General features: G+C 56.5%; 1 protein-coding gene across 1 annotated transcript in view; it reads left to right on the plus strand.

Annotated features, from left to right (window-relative positions):
- CACNA1B (calcium voltage-gated channel subunit alpha1 B) overlaps positions 1–20,459 on the plus strand; it is a 243,566-nt gene that overhangs the window by 114,221 nt on the left and 108,886 nt on the right. Inside the window, exons 16-19 of the mRNA XM_037851173.1 lie at positions 7,354–7,471; positions 9,711–9,778; positions 12,383–12,489; positions 19,345–20,070. Coding sequence (XP_037707101.1) covers positions 7,354–7,471; positions 9,711–9,778; positions 12,383–12,489; positions 19,345–20,070 — 1,019 coding nt within the window. The remainder of the gene's footprint in view (positions 1–7,353; positions 7,472–9,710; positions 9,779–12,382; positions 12,490–19,344; positions 20,071–20,459) is intronic.

Genomic DNA, 20,459 nt, shown 5'->3' on the forward strand with positions numbered 1-20,459 from the left:
CATAGTACTGGAAGTTCTAGCCAGAGAAGTTAGTCAAGAAAAGGAAATAAAAAGCACCCAAATTGGAAGGAGGAATTTAAATTAATTATTCTAGCATATGACATGTTCTCATATATGAAAAACCTTAAATAAACCACAAAAATCCCTGTGAGAGCTTGCGGTCGCAGTTGACTCGTCTGGGGGGGGGGGGGGGTGGCGGCCGGTTGCCAAATCCTAGGCTCTCAGGATTGCTTGGAGGGTACCGGCGGCGGGGGCTCTTTCCCGGAGGCGAGGGCGAGGCGGGGGACTTGGCCAGGTCCCCGGCGGTGGCGTGCAAAGTATGGAGGGCGGCGAGAAAGGAACAAGCGGGACACGGTTCTTTTAGGGTGAAGAAGCCAAGAGAGAGAGAGCTTTATTAGGGGAGAGTACAAGCTTATATCGGGCGTTTAGAGGGCGGGGTAGCTGTAGAGGTTAAAGGCTTGGATTGGTTCTGAGAGGGCGCGGAGGTTGATTGAAAAGGGGCGAAAGTTGCTCCGGTAACGGTGTCTGGCAACAATGTATGCGCACTGGTGGTAATGGGAGTTGCACTGGCAACGGGGAGTGTCTGGGCAAGATAAGGGGGTAGGGAAAAGGGCGGTTCCCTCCGGCAAGCCTCCCCTAACAATGGTATTTTGGGTGAGGAAATGGGGCCTGCCTCCGGCCTCACTTTCCCAGGCCCGGGGGGCTGTAGAGGGCGCTGTCGCCCGTGCCCACCACCCTCCCCAGGGGCTGATCAAGTCCCCCAGCCCAGGCCCGCCAAGTTGAAGCACGTAATCAGTGTCCCGCAAGAGCTAATAAACAAATTAATCAGCTGCAAGATACAAAATCAACACATAAAAATCTACTGCATTTCTATACACTAGCAATGAGTAATCCAAAAAGAAAAGTAACACAAGAATCCCATTTACAGTAGCATCAAAAAGAATAAAATACCTAGGAATAAACATAACCAAATAGTGCAAGATAGATACACTGAAAACTATAAAACATTGCTGAGAGAAATTAAAGAAGACCTAAGTAATGAAAGACATCCGTGTTCACAGATTGGAAGATTTAATATTTTTACGCTGTCAATGCTACCTGAAGTGATGTACATATTGAATGCAATTCCTATAAAATCCCAATGGTGTTTTTTGCAGAAATAGAAGAACCCATCCTAAAATTCATATGGAATTTCAGTGGACCCCAAATAGCCAAAACAATATTGAGAAAGAAGAAAGCTGGAGGACTCACACTTCCTGATTACAAAACTAACTAGAAAGTGACAGTAATCAAAACATTGTGGTACTGGCATCAGGATAAAGATAGACCAAGAGAATGCATTTGTTAGCCCAGAAATAAACTATCACAAACAGAGGTGATTGATTTTTGACAAGGGTGCAAAGACCATTCAAACTTCTTCAACAAATGGTGCTGGGAAAACTGGATATCCACATGCAAAAGAATGAATGTGGACCCCTGTCTCTCACCAGATACAAAAATTAACTCAAAATGGATTAAGGACCTAAATTTAAGAGATAAAAGTATAAAACTCTTAGAAGAAAACATAGGAGCAAATCTACATGACCTTGGATTTGGCAATGATTTCTTAAATATGACACCAAAAGTGTAGGCAGCAAAAGACAAACAACCCAAACAACTTGAATAGACACTTCTCCAAATAAGATATGCAGATGGCCAATAAGCACATGAAAAGATGCGCAACATCATTAGTCATTAGGGAAATGAAAATCAAAACCACAATTAGATACCACTTCACACCTACTAGGATGGCTATTATTACAACAACAACAACAACAAAACAAAACAAAAAACAAGAAAATAAGTGTTGGCAAGAATGTGGAGAAATTAGAATGTACATTGCTGGTGGGAATGTAAAATGGTGCAGCCATTGTTTGGTGGTTTACCTTTTTTGAATTAAAGATAGAATTACCATATGACCCAGCAACTCCACTTCTAGGAATATACCCAAAGGAATTGAAAACAGGGACTTAAACAGATACTTGTATGCCAATGTTCATAGGACCATTATTCACATTAGCCAAAAGGTGAAAACAACCCAAGTGCCCACCAATGGATGAACGGAGAAACTAAGATGTAGTGTGTGGGGGTGTGGGTTTTTGTGTGTATAAATATATATAGGAATATTATTCAGCCATAAAAAAGGAATGAAGTTCTGCTACATGCTACAATATGTAGGAACCTTGAAAAAATTATACTATGTGAAATAAGCCAGGCACAAAAGGATGAATGTTGCATGATTTCACTTACTGGGATATCTAGAATAGGCAAATTCACAGAGACAGAAGACAGAGAACCAGAGATTGTCAGTAGCTGGGGGCCTGGGTAGGGAGGGATGGGGATTTATTGCTCAATGGGCAGAGTTTCTGTTTGAGGGTGCAGAAAAAGTTCTGGAAATTGATAGTGGAAATGGTTGCATAAACTGTGAACATATTTACTGTCATTGAATTGTATACCAAAAAATAAGGTTAAAATGGTAAATTTCATATCATACCACAATAAGCTATATTTTTAAAAAAACAGCAAGTCATGGACTAGGAGAAGGTATTTCCAGTGTCAGCAAAAAACTAACAAAGGATAGTTTTCAGAATATACCAAGAACTTCCACAAATCCAAAAGAAATTAATGTCATAGGAGAGGGCAAAGGATATGAACAAATAACCCAAAAGGAGAGGAAATGGGGCTGATGAGTAGCCTTCTATTGCTAAAATCAGTCTTTTTAGGGGTCAGGGAAATGCAAATTAAAACCACAATGAGATGCCCTTTCCTACTGATCAGTTTGGCCGGAATTAAAGAATATAACAAAGTTTTGGAGAAGATGTGGAGAAACGAGGCCCCCTTCCGCTGTTGTGGGGTGAGGGGACCACCGTGGAGAGTACACTCGTCCTAGCTGAGCCTTTGGGGCCTGCACAAGCAATTCCCATCCCTGCAAATCTCCAAGTGCCCAAGTGCCCAGAGACATGTGGACAGGCACAGAACCAGCAGAGCAGCATCAGAAGTAACAGCAAAACCTGCAAATCGCCAGAGTACCCATCACCAGAGAGTGGATGAGAAGGGTGTGTCGCATTTGTAGAGCAGGAAAAATGAGTGACCTAGAACCAAATGTATCAACATGGGTAAGTCTCAAACATAATACGGAGAAAAAAGCAAGTTTTGCAATAACACACAGAATATGATTCTAGTTAAATAAGGTTGAAAACCACACAAAACAATATTATATATTGTTTATGATCGATACGCAGTAAAAGTGTAAAAGCTTGCCTGGGAGAGATGAACATCAAGTTCAGGTGACCGGGCTGGGCTGGAGCAGGTGCCCGAGCTGAGGAGACAGGAAGGTGATGGCGGGGGAGGGGTCTAGTCAAGAAACTTGAACCTTATTTTGATGTTTTATTTCATAGGCTGGGTGGTGGGCACACAGAGATTTGTTAAATTACTCATTATACCTTTCTGAATGTTTAAAATAGTTCAAAATTTAAAAGAATACAAATGATAAACTAAGTAAACATTAACCAAAGTAAAGCTGGTATTGTAATGTTAATATCAGCCAAAATAGAAGTTAAGATAAAAAGCTTTAATAAGAATAAATAAGCACGATACATAATGATAAAAGGAAGTGTCCACGAAGAAGATATTGCAATAATGACCTTATAAGACTTACCAACACAGTCTCAAAATATGTTGAGCAAAAATTGACAGAATTACAAGAAATCAAAAGATTTTAAATATGTCTTTATCAAACTGAAGGATGAAGCTGCAAAAAGATTAGAAAGGATATAAAACGGCTGCTGAACATAATAAATATGAACAATTGGCACATATAGAACTCTGCACCCAACAGGTAGGAAATAGAATAGTCGCTGGTTGGAGATACATAGAAGATTCATAGAAATTGATCACTTACTAGATCACAATGGAAATTCCTACAAGTATCAAGGAACTGCTGTCCTACAGAACACATTCTTGATATCATTTAAATAAATTAGAGACCATTAAGAAATAGTCACTTAAAATCTTCCCCATATTTGAAATCTGAAAGGCACAGTTCTAAGTATTGCAGTAAAGAGGAAATCAAATGGAAATTACAAAATATTTAAAACTGAACAGTATTATCAAAACTTATGAGATGAAGCTGAAGTAGTACTTACAAGGAAATTTAAATCTTAAATACAATGATTAAAATGCAAAAAAAAAAAAAGACTAAAAATAATTGTTAAGTATTCAGCTCAAGAATCTAGGAAAAAAAAAGAATAATGGAGTAAATCAAAGAAAAATGTAAGGCAGGAAATAATAGTATATGAGCAGAATTTAGTGAAATAGAAAACTAAAAACCCAGGTGACAAAATCATAAAATGCTTTATCTCAAGAAGAGTAATAAAGTAGAAAACTTTATAACGTCTGATCAAGACAAAACGCACAAATAAAAAATATAACTCTTAAGGGAGATATAACTAAGGAAAAGGCAGAGATTTTTTAGAAGCCTCAAAGAATACAATGGTGATTGAAAACTTAGATGAAATGGACATTTTTATAGGAAAAGATAAATTACTTAATTTGGCTGAAGAAGAAATAAAAACCTGGATAAATTCTTAACTATTAAATAAATTGAACTCTAGTCCTCTCTGCCCCCTGGCCTGGGCCCAGTCAGGTATAGAGGTGAATTTTACCAAGCTCCAAGGAGCAGATAATGACTATCTTAACTTGTTTCTTTGAAGGGAAGAAATCACGAGGCTAGTGCAACCTTGACCCCAAAGCCAGAAGCAGACAAAGCGAAATGCAGACCCCCTTGTGAGAACACGAGCACCCCAACACTGCCTTACACACAGTGGACACCTTACAAGTTTGCTCATGAGGTGGATGCAAATGGTCCAAAACAAAATATTCAAAGGGTGTTAAAAAATGGAACCTCATAGCAAAACAAGAATTTATCAGTGTAATTCCCTGTCTTTACAAATTAAAAGAGAAAACTAATCATGTCAATAGAAGCAGGAAAAAAAAAAAAAACCATTGATAGATGTCAACTTTCATTCATAAGAAAAATGTCTTATACTAAAAATCAATAGGACTTAAAAAAAATCTGTTAAAAATTATCTACCAGAAACCCAGAGTAAAGGGGGTGATAACTAAAGAGCACTTTTGGGAGGGGGGGAATGGAAATATTCTCAAATTGACTGATGATCATTGCAGAAATCTGTGAATTTTAAAAGCCATTGAACTGTGTACTTTAAATGGGTGGGTTGTATGTGAATTATACCTCAATAGAGCTGTTATTTAAAAAACCCATAGCAAGCTTCATAAATAATAGCAAAATATTAGAAGCATTATGATTAAAGAAAAAACAAGGAAGCTAGTATTCAGGCATCCAAGTCAATGTTATAAGAAAAAGAAATGAGATAGAAGGACTGGGAAGAATTAGATAAAACTGTAGTTTTTGCAAATGATTTGATTGTTCACATAGAAATTCCAGGAGAATCTATTAGAAATAATAAGAGAATTCACTAATGTTGCTAAACCCAAGGTTAAAGTATCAAAATCAATAGCTTTTCTATATTACATCATTCAATTAAAAAAGAAAGATCTCATTCACAGTAGCAACAAAATATGCTATAAGGTACCCAGGAATAAATCTAATAAAAATTATGTCAGACTTTTATGGGGGTGATAATTAATGTTAGAGAAAGACCTAAAAGTAGAAATGAAGACATGGGGAGATACATTGTAATTAGGACGCCTTGAAATGATAAAGGTATCCATTCTCCCTGGGAGAAGTCTAGTCTGAATTCCATCCTAATCCCAACAGGATTGCTCTTGGAATTCAGCATATGGATTCTGTGGAAGAGTAAATGGCCAAGAAAAGGCAAGACAATTCTAAATAGAACAAGAAGGGGAAATTTTCCCTGCATATATCAAGACTTTTTACTGCTAAGTAGTGAAGATGGTGTGATACTTATAAAAACAAAATATCAAGAGAACAGAGAGCCCAGAAACTTGTCCAAACACGGACAAAAGTTTATGTGGGAAAGATGGCATTATAAATCAAAGGGGGAAAGATGGTGTGTTACAAAAATGGGTCTGGGAAAACTGACTTTCCTTACGGAAAAAAAAAATCGATTCTCACCTCAGCCCCATGCGTAGGTGAAACATAAACGCCAGCTAGAATAGATAACTAAATATGAAAAATAAAACTTCAAAGCTATTTGAGAAAAATATCTTTATGACCTTGGGATAGGAAGGGGTTTCTTAAGGCAAACAGTAAGAGCCCTAAAGAAAAGACTGCAAAATTTTATTAAGCTTTATAATGCAAGAATAAGTCTAAGATAGGAGACGAGAAGACGCCGTTTCCCCTGGATGTCGGAGAGGAGCGCACGCCCGGGAAACGCGAGGAGGCGCCTCACGGTCCGCGGGAAAGCCGGATCGGGGAGTCCAGAGGGGCGCGCAGGCGCGCGCAGCGGGACGGAGAACGGCTGCGCTGCTGCTGAGGGACCCTGAGCCGAAACCTGGAGACCCCCAAAGTGTCTCTCAGGAGGTGGCTGTGAATGAAGGAAACTGGGCACAGGTTTTCGGGAACAAGCACATCTCCATGTATGAAAACGGGTAAGCCACTAAGATATGGTGAAGGACAGCAGCGGTTGCAGAGTATGTGAAGTTGGATCCCGTTCTCTGTGTTGGGAGCACACAAGCCGCAGGCTCGTGAGTGTGGTGTGCTGCGGGAGAGCGCGTGGGCCCTCGCCAGATCACCACCCGGGTGGCCCAGGGGAGGGCGCGGCCATGGGGCCGGGAGGAGACGCTCAGGGACTGCAACTTTACCAGCAGTGTGTAATTTCTCAGAAAAAACTGATGCAAACATGACACAGTATAAAGTTTTCCTTTCGGGTGGTGGTCATATGAGTGTTTATTTTATCCTCTCGTACTTTTCTAAAAATAAAAATAGAACAGAGCCGGGGGTTCCGGATGCGGCAAGCACCGCGTCCAGCTGCCCGCGCGTCCTCAGGCCGTCGGCGCGGGCCTCGGAGCGGTTCAGGCCCTGGAGCGGCACTGGCCCCTCTCGGGGCCCCGGTTCCCTCCAGGGGGAGCTACGAGGACAGCTGCGGGTCCGCGAGCTGCGCCTTCCTGCCTGGGCGCGCTGCCACCTGCTAGGAGCGTTCTCCATTCCTGGCTGAGCACCCAGACGTGTGCCTCTCCCGGGCCTGCCCCAGCCCGGCCGCGCCGTCCTCCGGGAGCGGCCGGGTGTGTACTTGCGGGCGCCCGGAGCGCGCGTGTGCCGCTTGGGGCCGCCGTGGGGGACGCAGCGCGGCGCTCTGTCTGTCTGCCCCGCAGATCCTGACCGGGGAGGACTGGAATGTCGTGATGTATCACGGCATCGAGTCGCAGGGCGGCGTCAGCAGAGGCATGTTCTCGTCCTTCTACTTCATCGTCCTCACGCTGTTCGGAAACTGTATCCTTCCCTGTGCTGGGTGCTGGGTCCCGGGCCTGGACGGCTGCTGGGCGGCCCTCGGGCTTCCTCGGGCTTTCTCGTGCTCAGACAAGCAGGGTCTGAACCAGAGGCTCCTGGAAGGGTGGGCCTGGGAGGCTCCTCGGAGGAGTTGCCAGCGCTCTCCAGACAGGTGGGGGCCCGGATGGCGAGGTCTGCGCGCACTGGGACGCCAGCAGCGACAGGTTGGTTTGTTTCTTAAACTCTAATTCAGTTGACTCATTATTTCTGGCACTGGGTTTCACAAAACCTTCCTCTGCTGCGGGGAAACATAAAGGTTGTGTGGGGCGCGGCAGGGTCAGGCTGCAGGGAAGTGGCCGGGCCTGATGGAGGCGCGGCCCGCAGAGCAGGGTCCTCACAGGCGAGCTTGCACCCGAGTCCCCTGGAGGCTGTTAAAGCAGAGACTCCGGCCCCAACCCAGAGCGGTGGCCCCGCAGGGTGTGGGTGCCTTCCTGACATGCTGCCCAGAGCTGTGCTGCCGGCCTGGGGACCCACCTTGAGGGCCGCCGTGCAGAACCCCCGCGGGCACCGTGAGGAAGCCCCGAGCCCCAGGCCCCTGCCTTCCAGCTCCTTCCTGCAGCGGGCCCTGGCTGCCCTCCCGCACCCCCGTGGGGCTGGGACTCCACACGCTCTTTCTCTTGGTCTGTCACCTGTCTGTCTCTCCTGGGCTGCTCCACAGGCAGTAGCTCCGTCCCCCACCCACCGTGTGTGGCCGCAGGACTGGTCCTTGGCCACTGCTCAGCCTCTGCGGGTCCCCAGGGGAAGGCCCAGCGCGAGCCGAGGGAGGGCCGGGGCTGGGTCTGGGCCGGGAGTGGGAATGCAGCAGCTGTGGTGTTGGTGGGGAAAGTGGCTGTGCTGACGGCTGCACCTGGGCCGGCTACTCTCCAAGAGAAGGCACCACCCCCCAAAGCAAAGCTGCAGGAGTGGTATCCGGGACCCCCATTTCAACCCTAGTCTCTCCTCGCTTTGGGGCTGTGTGTTGTGCTGGGGCTGTCCTGTCCTCCAGGCACTGTGGATGCCCTGGCAGACCCACCCATGGGTGGTGCCCTGGGATGTGGCCCACCTGGGTGCAAGTGAGGGGAGCACCCGCCCTCCCAGCCAGAGGCTGCTATGCCCAGCAACAGCCGCCATTGCGGGGACGGCTCCAGCCCAGCCAGGGCCAGGCTCCCCAGGCCTGCGGGGAGGGGGCTACAGTTGCAGGGAGGACAGCGTTCCCAGCCAGGGTGACTGCCCCCCGGGGGACCGCAGGCATGTTTGGAGACGGGGTAGGGTGGAGGCCAGAGATGCTGTGCAACACCCTGCAGTGCCCAGGACAGCCCCAGGAGGATGACCCGGCGCCCTGAGGCCGAGAACCCCAGAGTCGGGATGACGGGGGCAGGCAGGAGCAGGGCTCTGTCACAGCCGGGGCGGTGCTGCAGGGCCCTGCTCGGTGGGCTCGGTGGGGGTGGTGCAGCTCGGCGGTGGTGTGAGCTGTGGGAGAAGGCAGCTTCCAGGTGCAAAGAGAAGGGACATGTGGAGGCAGCCTGGAGAGACTCGAGAAGGGCAACTTGGTGAGGAGGCAGCTGCACACTGGGGTCGGGCACCTTCCTGCTCTGGGCTCGGGGTCATGCTCCTGGCAGGGGTGGGAGCAGCCCTTGGTCAGGTGGGAGGAGGTGAGCGGGCTCCGGGCGCAGTACTGGGCACACAGCAGACCCTCCGAGCGGGGCTTGCCATTTCCCTCCCTAGAGAGAGAGGGTCCCAGAACACTGCTAGAAAAGGAGGGGAGGAGACAAACTGGCATGTGTCTGCAAGCCTGGTGGAGGGCTGGCCTTGGGACCCAGCAGGTGACAGGCCCCCCAGAGCCAGTGAAGCAGGGGGCATGTGCGGAGGGGCAGGGGCAGATGCAGGCAGCCCACATGCCCTCTTGAGGGGCAGCAAGGGCAGTCCCGAGCTCAGGGCCTGGAAGTCAGTCCTGAAGAGGCTTGGGGGCAGGACGGGAGGGTGTTAGAACAGGACCAAGTGAGGGAGAAGTAAGGAGGAGCTGAAGGAGAGCTTGGTGGTGAGCAGAGGCCAGGAGCCTGGTGGGTGTCTAGGGCAGCGACAGGAGCTGGAGGGACCAGGCGGGTGCCAAGGGCAGAAGCCCCTGTTATCCATGGAGAAGCCAGGGCTCGGCAGACGGGACAGCATCAGGGCAGAAGGCCCTTCCTTAGCTGGGGCCAAACAGACACCCTGCTGAATGTCTTCCTGGCCATCGCGGTGGACAACCTCGCCAACGCCCAAGAGCTGACCAAGGTATGTGGGCAGGGGGCCACCTGCAGCCCAGGTGCTGGGCAGTGGGGCGGCCCTTGTTGCTCCAGACGAGGCCGTGGTGCCTGAGGAGCAGCCGGGCCAGGTGGAGGCCTCGCATCACCCTGTCTGGGAGTCTCTTTGAGCGTCTGGGCAGGCACAGGTTCGGCGGCCACTCCGAGTGGGGAGGGGGACAGCAGAGGAAGCTTGGAGAGACCCTGTGCAGGAACACTGAGGAGAACCTGGGCAGGTGGCCCAAGAAGTCACTGCCTGGGGAGAGAGGCCTGGGCAGCAGGTGGGGCGTGGGGAGCCAGAGGGGCTGTCCCCCCCTCCCCCCGGAAGGAGCTCCGAAGGAGGGAGCCAGAGCCCCCGGCCTCAGGACTGTGGGGTGTGGGCTGTGTCATCCAGTGTGGCTGTGTGAGGAGGGGAGACTGTCCTGCCAGCACGAGGGGACGGGTTAGGTTGGCCCTAGGGAAATTCCAGGTCTAAGACTCTAAGGCAGAGCAAGGTCACCTGTTTATCCCTGGGGCAGAGAGGACCTCCTTCCGTCCTGGCTGTGGGGTGCCGCCCTCTTCAGTCAGATCCGCAGGCACCATGCGCTCTTCGTCTCTCATCCAGGACCCAGTGGGAGACCGGATTACACGTGTCTCCCTCTGTGACTTCCCTGCCGAGGACACAGGTCCCCGCTGCCCGATCCCCCCCCCCATGGCGCTGAGCACTCGCTGCGCGCAACCTCCAGCCCCGGCTCCCGCCCACGCCTGTGCCTGCGCGCTTCGACCCCGTGCTGCGCGCCCCGCCTTGCTGCGCGCCCCCGAGCCCCGCCTGCCCTCACCGCTGCACTGACCCTGCCTTGCCACCCGCAGGCCTCACCTGCAGCGCAGTCCTAGCCCAGCCCCTGGCCCGGGCCCGCCTGTGAGAAGGCTCAGGAGCCCGGAGGAGGCAGGTGAAGGTGCAGACGCACGTGCAGGTGCCCCAGGGATTCCCTCCCACTGTGCTGGGCAGGGGTCTCTGCTCCCCCGCTCAAGCATGCTGCAGGGGCCCAAGGCTGCCCAGGGTGCCGTTCCGGCCACGGGGAGCTTGCCTGCCTTGGCTGCTGCCCAGCCTTCTTGCAGGTTCAGGGGTCCTCCTTGTTCTAGCCTCTCGCTTCTGGGAACTTGGGTCGGCTGGTTTGCATGGTCAGCCTGGGCCACCCCTGGCCACGTGCAGTGCCTCGGCTGGGAGAGCTCCCCTTAATGTCAGGACTTCCTGAACAGGGGCCAGGCCTGGGGACCCCTGAACCGGGTGAGCGCTCCCAGCTGTCACAGGGCATGTCTGCTGGATGGCGCCCCTCATTTGGGAAGGAGGAGCCCTGTGTGGCTGGCTGCGGGGCATCTGCTAAGCTGGCCGAGAGCCCCAGAGGACACTTCAACTCTCCCCTTCCAGGAATCCAGGAATACCTCATAGCATTGTTCATTTTCTGAAATGGGAAGAAATTCAAGTCGGTTTTGTTTGTGGACCTTTTGGGGAACTTGAAGACACTCCTGGGAATGCTGGAGAAGTCCCCTGCCTGGAGGGCCGTAAACAGGGACACAGTCCACAGCTTTGAGGAGGGGCCTGGGCACCGGAGTCTTGTCGTGTGTCTGGTGTGTCCCCTCTCCGGGCCCTGAAGCCAGGTCTTTTCAGGACAATGGAAAGTTGAAGGCAGTGAGCAGGTGGCTCAGGTTTAGCCGCCGTTGTGTCCCTGAAAGCAGATTCGAGGACGTTTGGGACTGTGCTGGAGTGCTCCCTCCTGGTGGGGCTGCACGGGGTTGGGGATCTTGTTACCATTTCCAGTTGGGAAGAAACTGTGGGGCCCCAGCTCTCGAATGGGCGGCTGGGAGCTCTCACCTTCACTCCTGGGTCCGGGGACACACCTGGAGCTGTTTGTCTTCAGGCCCCTCAGGCCCCAGGGGCAGAATCTGTTGTTTCCACTTAGTGACTTGGGGTTAGGCAAGAGGGTTTGTCTGCCCCCTTTCCCGTGCACACATGTGCACATGCCTAGCCCCTGTGGCAGAGAGACCAGGGGGACTCTCCAGGAGCTTGTTGGCGAGGGGAGCCAGGTGTGCGGGGCGATGGGGAAGGGGGCTCTTGCCATCACAGCCGTGATCTATCAGCTAGGTGGGGAGGCCCAGGGGCAGCTCTGGCCCCACTGGACATGTTCGCAGCGATAGAGCCCGGGGGGCCCAGGGTGGGCACAGGGTCTGGAGCCTGCCCCGTGTCCTTGGGGTGCATGCTCTGTGGAAGAGTCCAGCTTGAGGACGACACGTTTGTTCTTGGGTGATGTGCTCTTGTGGGGAGCAGGTGGATAGAAGGAGAATAGGATTTGGATTTTGGCAGAGTGAGTCCGAGGTTCTGTGGGACAAACAAGCAGAAATGTCCAGTCCGTGTTTGGTACCTGGGTCCGGAACTCAGGAGGGAGGTCGGGGCAGAAGTGTGGATTTTGGGGTCAACTTGGGAGCACCTGCACCCAGCAAGAGCCTCACCTCTGAGCAGTGGGTGCAGAAGGGCATCCAGCAAGCTCTGCTGAAGGACCGCGGGTGAGAGAGGACCCAGGACTCAGTGGTAACTAGAAGCTTCCGTTTCTTCAAACAGGATGAAGAGGAGATGGAGGAAGCAGCCAATCAGAAGCTTGCTCTGCAAAAGGCCAAAGAAGTGGCTGAAGTCAGCCCCATGTCTGCTGCCAACATCTCCATCGCTGCGTAAGGCCCTGGGGTGGGGCGGGGACAGGGGCTGTCGCAGGGTCCCAGGCCTGGGTGCTCACCACAGCACCCCTTCTGGAGGCTTCTTCAATGGCCTTGGCTGGAGCTTATTAGGACACAGCCCTTCCCCAGGAGCTGTGAACCCAGAGAGCAGCTGGGACGAGGGGAGCGCTGGGCCAAGCGCCGTTCTCCCAGGGCTGGGCGAGGCAGTGCCGCACCTCGTGCCCGCCTGGGTGGGCTGTCATGGGTCTCAGCTCCCGGGCAGCCTCAGGGGCCAGGGCAAGGCCAAGTGTCACGCACAGCGGGGCTGAGCCGGCCTTGGGGCTTTCCTTCTGGTGGACCACGGCTGTCCTGCACGGCGTGAGTTAGAGGCAGGGGTCTGTCTTATACACGGTCTGCAGTATATTTGGTGAGCCAGGGGATTGTAGGTGGTGTCTTGGTGCCCAAGTGTCTTACTACAACTCCCAAAAGTGTCTTTGCAAGGTTCCGGTGTGAGGACAGACAGGCGATGAGGATGGGTGAGGGCAGGCGGGGGCTGCCCGGGACAGAGCCCTGGGCACCGGTGCCCAGCGGAGGACAGGCGTGTGTTGGTGTTTGGGATTCTGGCATTGGGCGGAGCTGCCGGCCCGGGGCTGAGGGCCTCGGTGAGCTGGGGGAGTCAGCCTGGGGAGAGGAGGCAGGAAGATCTGGCCCGGAGCCCCGCTCCCTCCTGGAGTTTGCTGTCTGGGCCAGGCCTGCTCCAGCCCACCTTGCTTTCCATGTGGACCGCCGGCCGGGGCTGTAACTTGTGTGCTGGGAGCATGTGTGCAGTGTGTGTACACTGCTGAGTGTGCGTGATGGCACGTGCATGTTTGTTGGGGTCTGGGACACGTGTGCCTGTGGCATGTGCTGAGAGTGTGTGTGTGTGTGTGTTTGCATGTGTGCATGTGTGTGGAGGCCCTGTTCTTGCTGTAGTCCCAGGAGAGGGCCTGTTTTTTGGGGTGTTTGCAGAGGACCACAGCCCTGTTTCTAGGCCAAGCAGAAAGCACTGACCTCTGGAGAAGCAGCTGGAGGAGGTGGCAGCTCCTGGGGGTGGGGGGCGGGCAGGCAGGGGAGGACTGCAGGAGAGCCGGCCTGGCCTCGCCGGTGTTGGCAGGTGCACTGCTTGGTTGTTGAGTTGTTGAGGTGGTTAGTTGGCCATTTTGATTATTTGGTTGGTTAGTCACTTTGTCAGTTCAATTTGGTGACTTGCTCCTGGGGTTGCTGCCCACTGCCTGAGCCCTCTGCACGGTGAGCGCCAAAAGCTGGTGTGCGTGGTGGAGAGAGGGCAGGCCAGTGAGACGCCATGTGAGCCACAAGGGTCTTTGCCTGGCCTTGGCCTCGCTGCTGTTCCGGAGCGGGCCTCTGTCCCGTGGCCCCTGCCACCTGCCTGCCCGGGGGCTGTGGCCGGGAGTCCACTTCCACTGGCCCGAGGCCGGGGCCCCAGTGCAGAGCTGATGGACCGGGCGGCTGTACCCTCCCTGGTCATCTTCCCTGCCCTCGTCGAGAGGCCACCATTGGGGACCAGGGGCCCTGCCCCGAAAGATGCCAGCTGTTGGCTTTATCGCGTCCCGGGCTCCTCGGTGGGGAAAAGGCTTCTTTTCTCCTATGAGTGGCTCCTGGGGCCCTGTAGGAGCTCGGCGTCCAGCACCGTGTCCGAGGAGCCGGGCTTGTCAGTGTCACCACCGTCCCACGTGGGAAGGGACCCCCATCGTGCCCCTCCCAGGGCCAGCTGTGGGTCCCACGCCCTGCCCAGGAGGTGGCTCTGAGGCCTCCCTTCTCTGTGGGGAGTCCCAGCCCACCCCTGCCCAGCGCGGTGGTGTGAGAAGACGGCCCTGGTGTCCGGGCAGAGGCTGCAGCGCAGCCCTTCGTGTCTGGCCTCGGTCCACCCGTGCTCCCCAAACCCCTCTTTCCTGCCCTCGGCGACTCCTGTTGGTCAGGACCAGCCATTCCCAGGCCTGCCCCCTGCTCGTTAGGGTGAGCTGCCCAGCCCCCTGGCCCTGACCCCTGCCCCTGGGCGCCATGTGGTTGTGGAACGGATGGGCAGGGGCTCTGTGTGCGGCCTCCAGCGTGGGGAGGACCTGGGATTTGAGAGGCAGCAGTCGGGGCCCGGTGAGCCCAGGAGACGGCACTCTGGCGGGAAGCCCATCCGGGTGGTCTGGCCTTCGGAGGCCGCTGTGGCCAGTGTTCCTGAACCCACTGCGGTTTGCAGCCCCTCGGTGCCTGGGAGGGGGGTGCCGGGCTCGATGGCTCTTCCTGGTTCTGTCATCCTAACCTCTGTGCACACACATGCACACACATGCACACTCACACGTACAGTCTGCTCCACACAGTCTCACACCCACGACACACACCAACACATCTTTACACACTCACATTTCCACACACACTCACAACTCATTCTCACACACCCACACACTTTGTACTCTCACTCATACATACACACACTGCTTCACACTCAGCACACTCACCCCCACATACTCTCACACACTCACATACCCTCACACCCACATACACGCAAACACGCACACCCGGGGCCTAGGGCAGGTGAGCTGCTTCGAGCTCCTCAGAAATGCACACAGCCCTTGGCCTCGAGAAGGAGCTTGAAACCCACCCGGTCCTCAACCAGGGGTGCCGAAGTGATGAGAAGTGACTGTAGAGAGGTCTTTTGTTTCTGTCGACCTTGTAAAAGCTTCCAGAAAGTCACTTGGAAATGGCCGGAGGTATACCCAAAGGGGAAGTGGGTTTGTGAAGAGCCTGACCTGCCTGCGGGGGTTGTCAGAGGGAGCCCCAAGCAGCTGGGTCAGCGCTCTGAGGAGCAGAGCGGGGAGAGGAAGGTCCGGCAGCAGGGCCAGCAGTGTCCCTCACGTAAGGACCCTGCAAAGGCCAGAGGGGTCTGCAGAGGGGCCAGGCGGTCTCGGCCCTCAGCAGGCAGCGCCCTGGCCTCGTGTGGGAGGATCCGCTCTGGGGTTGCAGGGGAAGCTGTGCTGGCTCTTTGGAAACCTCTGTGGCCGTTCAAGCGGCAGCGTGTGCTGGACTGGGGGGGACAGGCCCCTCGTGGGTTCGCTTGCTGGCTCGGTCGGACCTCTCTGTGCAGGTGGAGAAAGAAGCCGCTGTGCTTCCCTTCTGAATGTCCTGGCCTGACGGACGCGCCCTGCATCCTGTGCCCTGGCCCAGCATGGTGCACGGTGTCTCGTGTCTCTAGGACTGCCTCTCTGTCTTCTCACTGTGTTCTGTTTTGTTTTTCGCATGTGCAGTTTTGTAAAGCAAACTCGAGGTACTGTATCTCGCAGCTCATCCGTCTCCAGCGTGAACTCACCGTGAGTTGCTCTGCTGCGATACCCCAGCTGTGGCTTCATGAACACAATGCAAACTCCTCCCCTCACCCCGACTCATCCGCTTTCAGGGGCAGCTTCTGGGCAGCCTCTCTGCGGCCCGGGCGGGGGAACGGCAGGCCACCCTTCCCACGTCCCGGCACCCCGATGCCCGCCGGCTCAGCCCCTCCTCCTCTCTCGCTCCTGCCTTCTGTCCTCCTGTCTGCTGTCTGTCCATATCCCATCACTTGTATCTTGAGCGCGTCTGCCTCTCCTGAGTTCACCGCTCGGCTGCCACTGGCCTCCTCTCTCTTTGGTCCGTGTGGAGTCAGGGCCTCTGCTCGCCCAGCTGAGGGCCCTCGGCAGGCAGGGGTGGCTGACAGCACTGGCCAGGGGCTCGCCGAGGACACCTGTGGGCCCTTCCAGGCCACCTGCCCACCTTGGTCCTCAGTGCCTTTGCTTTAGCAGAGTGGAGCTGCTGGGCAACCATGAGGCCAGCGCTGCACCAACCAGGACCCGAGGTGGAGCCAGAGAAGGCCCTGGGTGCCCTCCTGGGGGTAACCCCAGCCTGGCTGGCTGCCTGCTGGGCCACTCCTCTGGGACAGCTGCTCCCAGGCAGCTCGACCCCAGGGGCTGACTGCTTAGGAGGAGGCCAGGTGCTCAGGTGAGGCATCCCCGAAGTGGTCGGGGAGTCGGGGCTGGCAGAGGGGCTGGGGGCCCTCCCTGTGCCCTGCAGAGTTGGGCAACTAGGCCTTGCCACGAGCAGTTGGAACTGTTGGCTGTCGGGGCGTGGGTGCCTCACAGGGTCAGAAACCATGTTGGATCCTGAATAACTGACTCACACGGAGGAGTGAGATGCAGACGTGAGTGTCAGTGCGGTCACCCCAGTGGCTGCTGCATGTGGTCAGCACTTAAGGGGCACTGGCTGTCCCAGCGAGAGCCCTTGAAGCAGGGCCATGGCTTGGAAGTGCTGCAGCTTCTTCCCAGGCCCTGAGGTCACTGCAGCACTTGCATTAGCCGTGGGGCACAGCAGAGCCGCCGGCACCTCCGGGCTGGGACACCTGGGGCACAGCTGAGCCACCGGCACCCCCGGGCTGGGACACCTGGGGCACAGCTGAGCCACCGGCACCCCTGGGCTGGGACAGCCTCGAGGCTCCTCCACGTGGCCTTGGGAAAGAGGCCGTGAAGGGAAACTGGTGCTGTGGGCCCGAGGGGGCCTGCGGGCTCTCTCCATCCTGTGCTGTTAGTGAGCTTGGTGGAGAGGGGCAGAGGGTGACAGATGCACTTGGCCAGACTGGGGCAGAAGATGGTGGGCCCCTGAGCCAGACAGCCAGGCCTAGGGCAGGCTTAGGAGGCGCCAGGACAGCCGTGGGCAGGGCTGGGCCACACCGAGATACCAGCTGCGGACGGGAGGCAGGCGTGCAGATTCGGAGAGCAGTGGGAGACGCTCCAGAGAGAGGCACAGTGAGACCCAGGGGGACCCAGCAAGAGGCAGGCAGACCCAGCTGGAGCAGGGCCAGGGAGGCCGCAGTATGGCCAAGGCAGGAGGCAGGCTGCGTCTGCTCTGGCCGCTCAGCATCTCGCGCCCCTGGAGTCACTCGGGAGCCTGCGAGCCCTATGCACCCTTTGATGCAGCAGACAGTCCGGACTTTCTGTGTGCTTGGGGTAGCTGTGGGGAGAGAAGGAGCCACGGGGAGGGACTGAGGGTCAAGCCATGCCGCTGGCCCATCCCCACCTGTGCACACAGACCTGGAGGTCCCAGCCACCCACCTGTGCCCCATCGCCTTTCCCGACAGGTCTCGGGAGCAGTGACGGCCCCCAGCCCCTAGGGGCTCCCCAAGCTCGGTGACTTGTCCTCTTATTGCCATCTGTTTTCACAAGGCTCAGTGTGGCCAAATTGGACCCTTTTTTTGGTCCCCACTGGGCACAGGCTCTGGGATGAAGCCAGAGAAAGGGGCGGTGGGTCAGTGGCAGGAGCCTCTGGAGTGTCCAGCGCTGCTTCCTGAGCCAGAGTGGTAGATACTGGCCTGGGGTGGCACATACCAACTGCCAGGGTCAGCAGATGGCCAGAGAGGTCACCCACACATCAGCCTACCTGTCCTCCGCCTGGGCTTCCAGGTGAGGAATGGACCCATGTGCTCCTCTGTTCTCTAAGAATGTGCCGGGAGCCTGGGCTTCTCTGTGAAGGGGCAGGGCTCATTGCCCATTAGCCTCAGAGGGGCCAGCTGGAGTGTCCAGCTCTTCCCAGCCCTCTGAGGGTCACCTGTGGCCTCCTTGGGCTGTGGTTCCGCCCTGTTGGCCGGCACGGCCAGAGTCTGGCCAGGCCACACATCTCTGTCAGATAATCATCTCCCCTTTTGCCTGAGCCCGTGTGCCCCTGGCTCCATCGCTGACTTCGTGAGGTACCCCGAGCACGCTGTGTCCCTTCCCTAGGCCCCATCCCCTGCTCCACAAAATGGGGGTGGCAGCAGTGTCTGGGTCACGAGGTTGCTGTGAGGGTTGGGTGAGGGCAGGTGCGTGAAGCCCCAAGCCCAGAGCGGCAGTTGGGACTGGTCCTCACGAGGCCGAAGGATGGGGCGCTGGCCGCGGAGGGGCCTTGGGCTGAGGTGGCCTCCTCCAGGGGCCTTATTCAACGGGAGCCAGAACACCAAGGGCTTCCCATAGCCACTGGGGCTGCGGAGGCCACACTCGGCAGGTCTTGAGGACAGCCTGGGCCTTTCGTAGCCTGGGGAAGCAGGCAGCCTGGTGCTGGTGGCTGAGAGAGACACGTCCCCATCCCAGTCTTGACTTCTGGGCTCTTGAGAGAGCAGTCATGGAGCAGTGGTGGCTCTGGTCAGGGCTGAGCACCATGGTGTGCTGTGGGCCTCCTCGTTTGCTCCACCGTAACTGGACACCCCTCCTCTTCCACGTCAGGACCCGCATGTCCTCTGATTCCTTCATAAATGCCTTCCCACTTCTGGCTTGTGGCTTTTCTCCCGGAGGGTCGACATGGGGGACGCACCTCTGGAGAAATGGCCGCGTACTTGGGGCTCTGAGGACTCGGCCACTGGGCCCTTCCGCTCCGCTGGTGGTGCTGGGGGAGGGCTCCCTGCCTCCCGCCTCCCCATCCCTCTGCCCCGGCTGCATGGTGCCCACCTCCTCTCCCTGTTTGTCTTTACTGGGCCTGGGAGCTGAGTCCTGGGAGCCAGTCCAAACCACCCTGTGGTGCCTGCTGTCCCCACGGCCTGCTCCCACCACGTGCCGTCTGACAGGCAGCAATGTCAGCCTGGGGGTCGTGCGGGGCCTCGTGAAGGGGTGGTGCCGAATCCCATTCCCAGAGCCCCGGGCGACCTTCTCTGGACCTTCTGCGTCAACTCTGAGGAGGGGTCTTGAGGGCTCCCTCTGCCCACCTCGTCCCTCCTGGCACCCGTGCTGCCATCCCTCCATTGCTGCGTGTCCATCTGTGGCTTTCTCCACGTTCGGCAGAGAGGTGGGGCCGCCAGCAGGCCCCTGTGCCCGCCGCTCACGGCCCGTCTTCCCACAGCAGGCAGCAGAACTCGGCCAAGGCGCGCTCGGTGTGGGAGCAGCGCGCCAGCCAGCTGCGGCTGCAGAGCATGCGGGCCAGCTGCGAGGCGCTCTACAGCGAGCTGGAGCCCGAGGAGCGGCTGCGCTTCGCCACCGCGCTGCACCTGCGGCCCGACGTGAAGACGCACCTGGACCGGCCCCTGGTGGTGGAGCCCGGCCGCGAGGGCGCGCGCGCTCCCGCGGGGGGCAAGGCCCGGCCGGGCGCCAACGGCCCCGACGCCGGGGAGCCCGCTCGGCCCCCGGACGCGCCGCGCAGGCACCACCGCCACCGCGACAAGGCCCCGGGCCCCGCGGCGGGGGAGCAGGAGCGCGCCGAGGGCGGGGAGCCCGGGGCCCGGGAGGAGCGGCCCCGGCCGCGCCGCAGCCACAGCAAGGAGGCCGCGGGCCCCCGGGACGGCCGGCGCCACCACCGCAGGGGCTCCCCGGAGGAGGCGGCCGAGAGGGAGCCGCGGCGCCACCGCGCCCACCGGCACGCGCCCGAGCGGCCCGAGGAGGGCGCCGGCGCCAAGGCCGAGCGGCGGGCGCGGCACCGCGGCGGCTCCCGGCCGGGGCCGCGGGAGGCGGAGGGCGCGGAGGAGGCGGCGCGCAGGCACCGGCCGCGGCACAAGGCGGAGGCCGCGGAGAAGGAGGGCGAGGCCCCGGACCCGGACCCGGAGCGGGCCGCCGGCCGGGACCAGCAGCCCCCGTGAGTGCCTGGGCCCCGGGCGAGTCCGGGAGGCGGACGGGCCGCCCTGGCCCTGCCGGCGGGCTCGGGTCCCTTGCAGGGTTCAGGGCGGAGGGCTTGGGGCGGAGCGTGGCAGGAGGGGGGTGATCGTTTCACGGGCCCCGGGAGGAAAACTGGGCTTGTTGGGGATGTTGGGGCCAACTTGGGAGGCTCTGACTTCGGAATGGTAGGGTAGGAGAACAGGGTGGCCCGGGGAGAAGAGAAAATGGGGGACGCTGGAAGAGGGAGAGGCGGGAGAGGAGCAGCCCAAGGAGGGCACTCCCAGCTGATGTGGGTCCTGTCCCCGACTGTGAGCACTTGGGGTAACGTGCACAGCTGGGAGGGCACCCCAGGGAGACGTCCTGCTCCAG

Source organism: Choloepus didactylus, chromosome 10, assembly GCF_015220235.1.
Source record: "Choloepus didactylus isolate mChoDid1 chromosome 10, mChoDid1.pri, whole genome shotgun sequence".
NCBI classification, from domain to species: domain Eukaryota; kingdom Metazoa; phylum Chordata; class Mammalia; order Pilosa; family Megalonychidae; genus Choloepus; species Choloepus didactylus.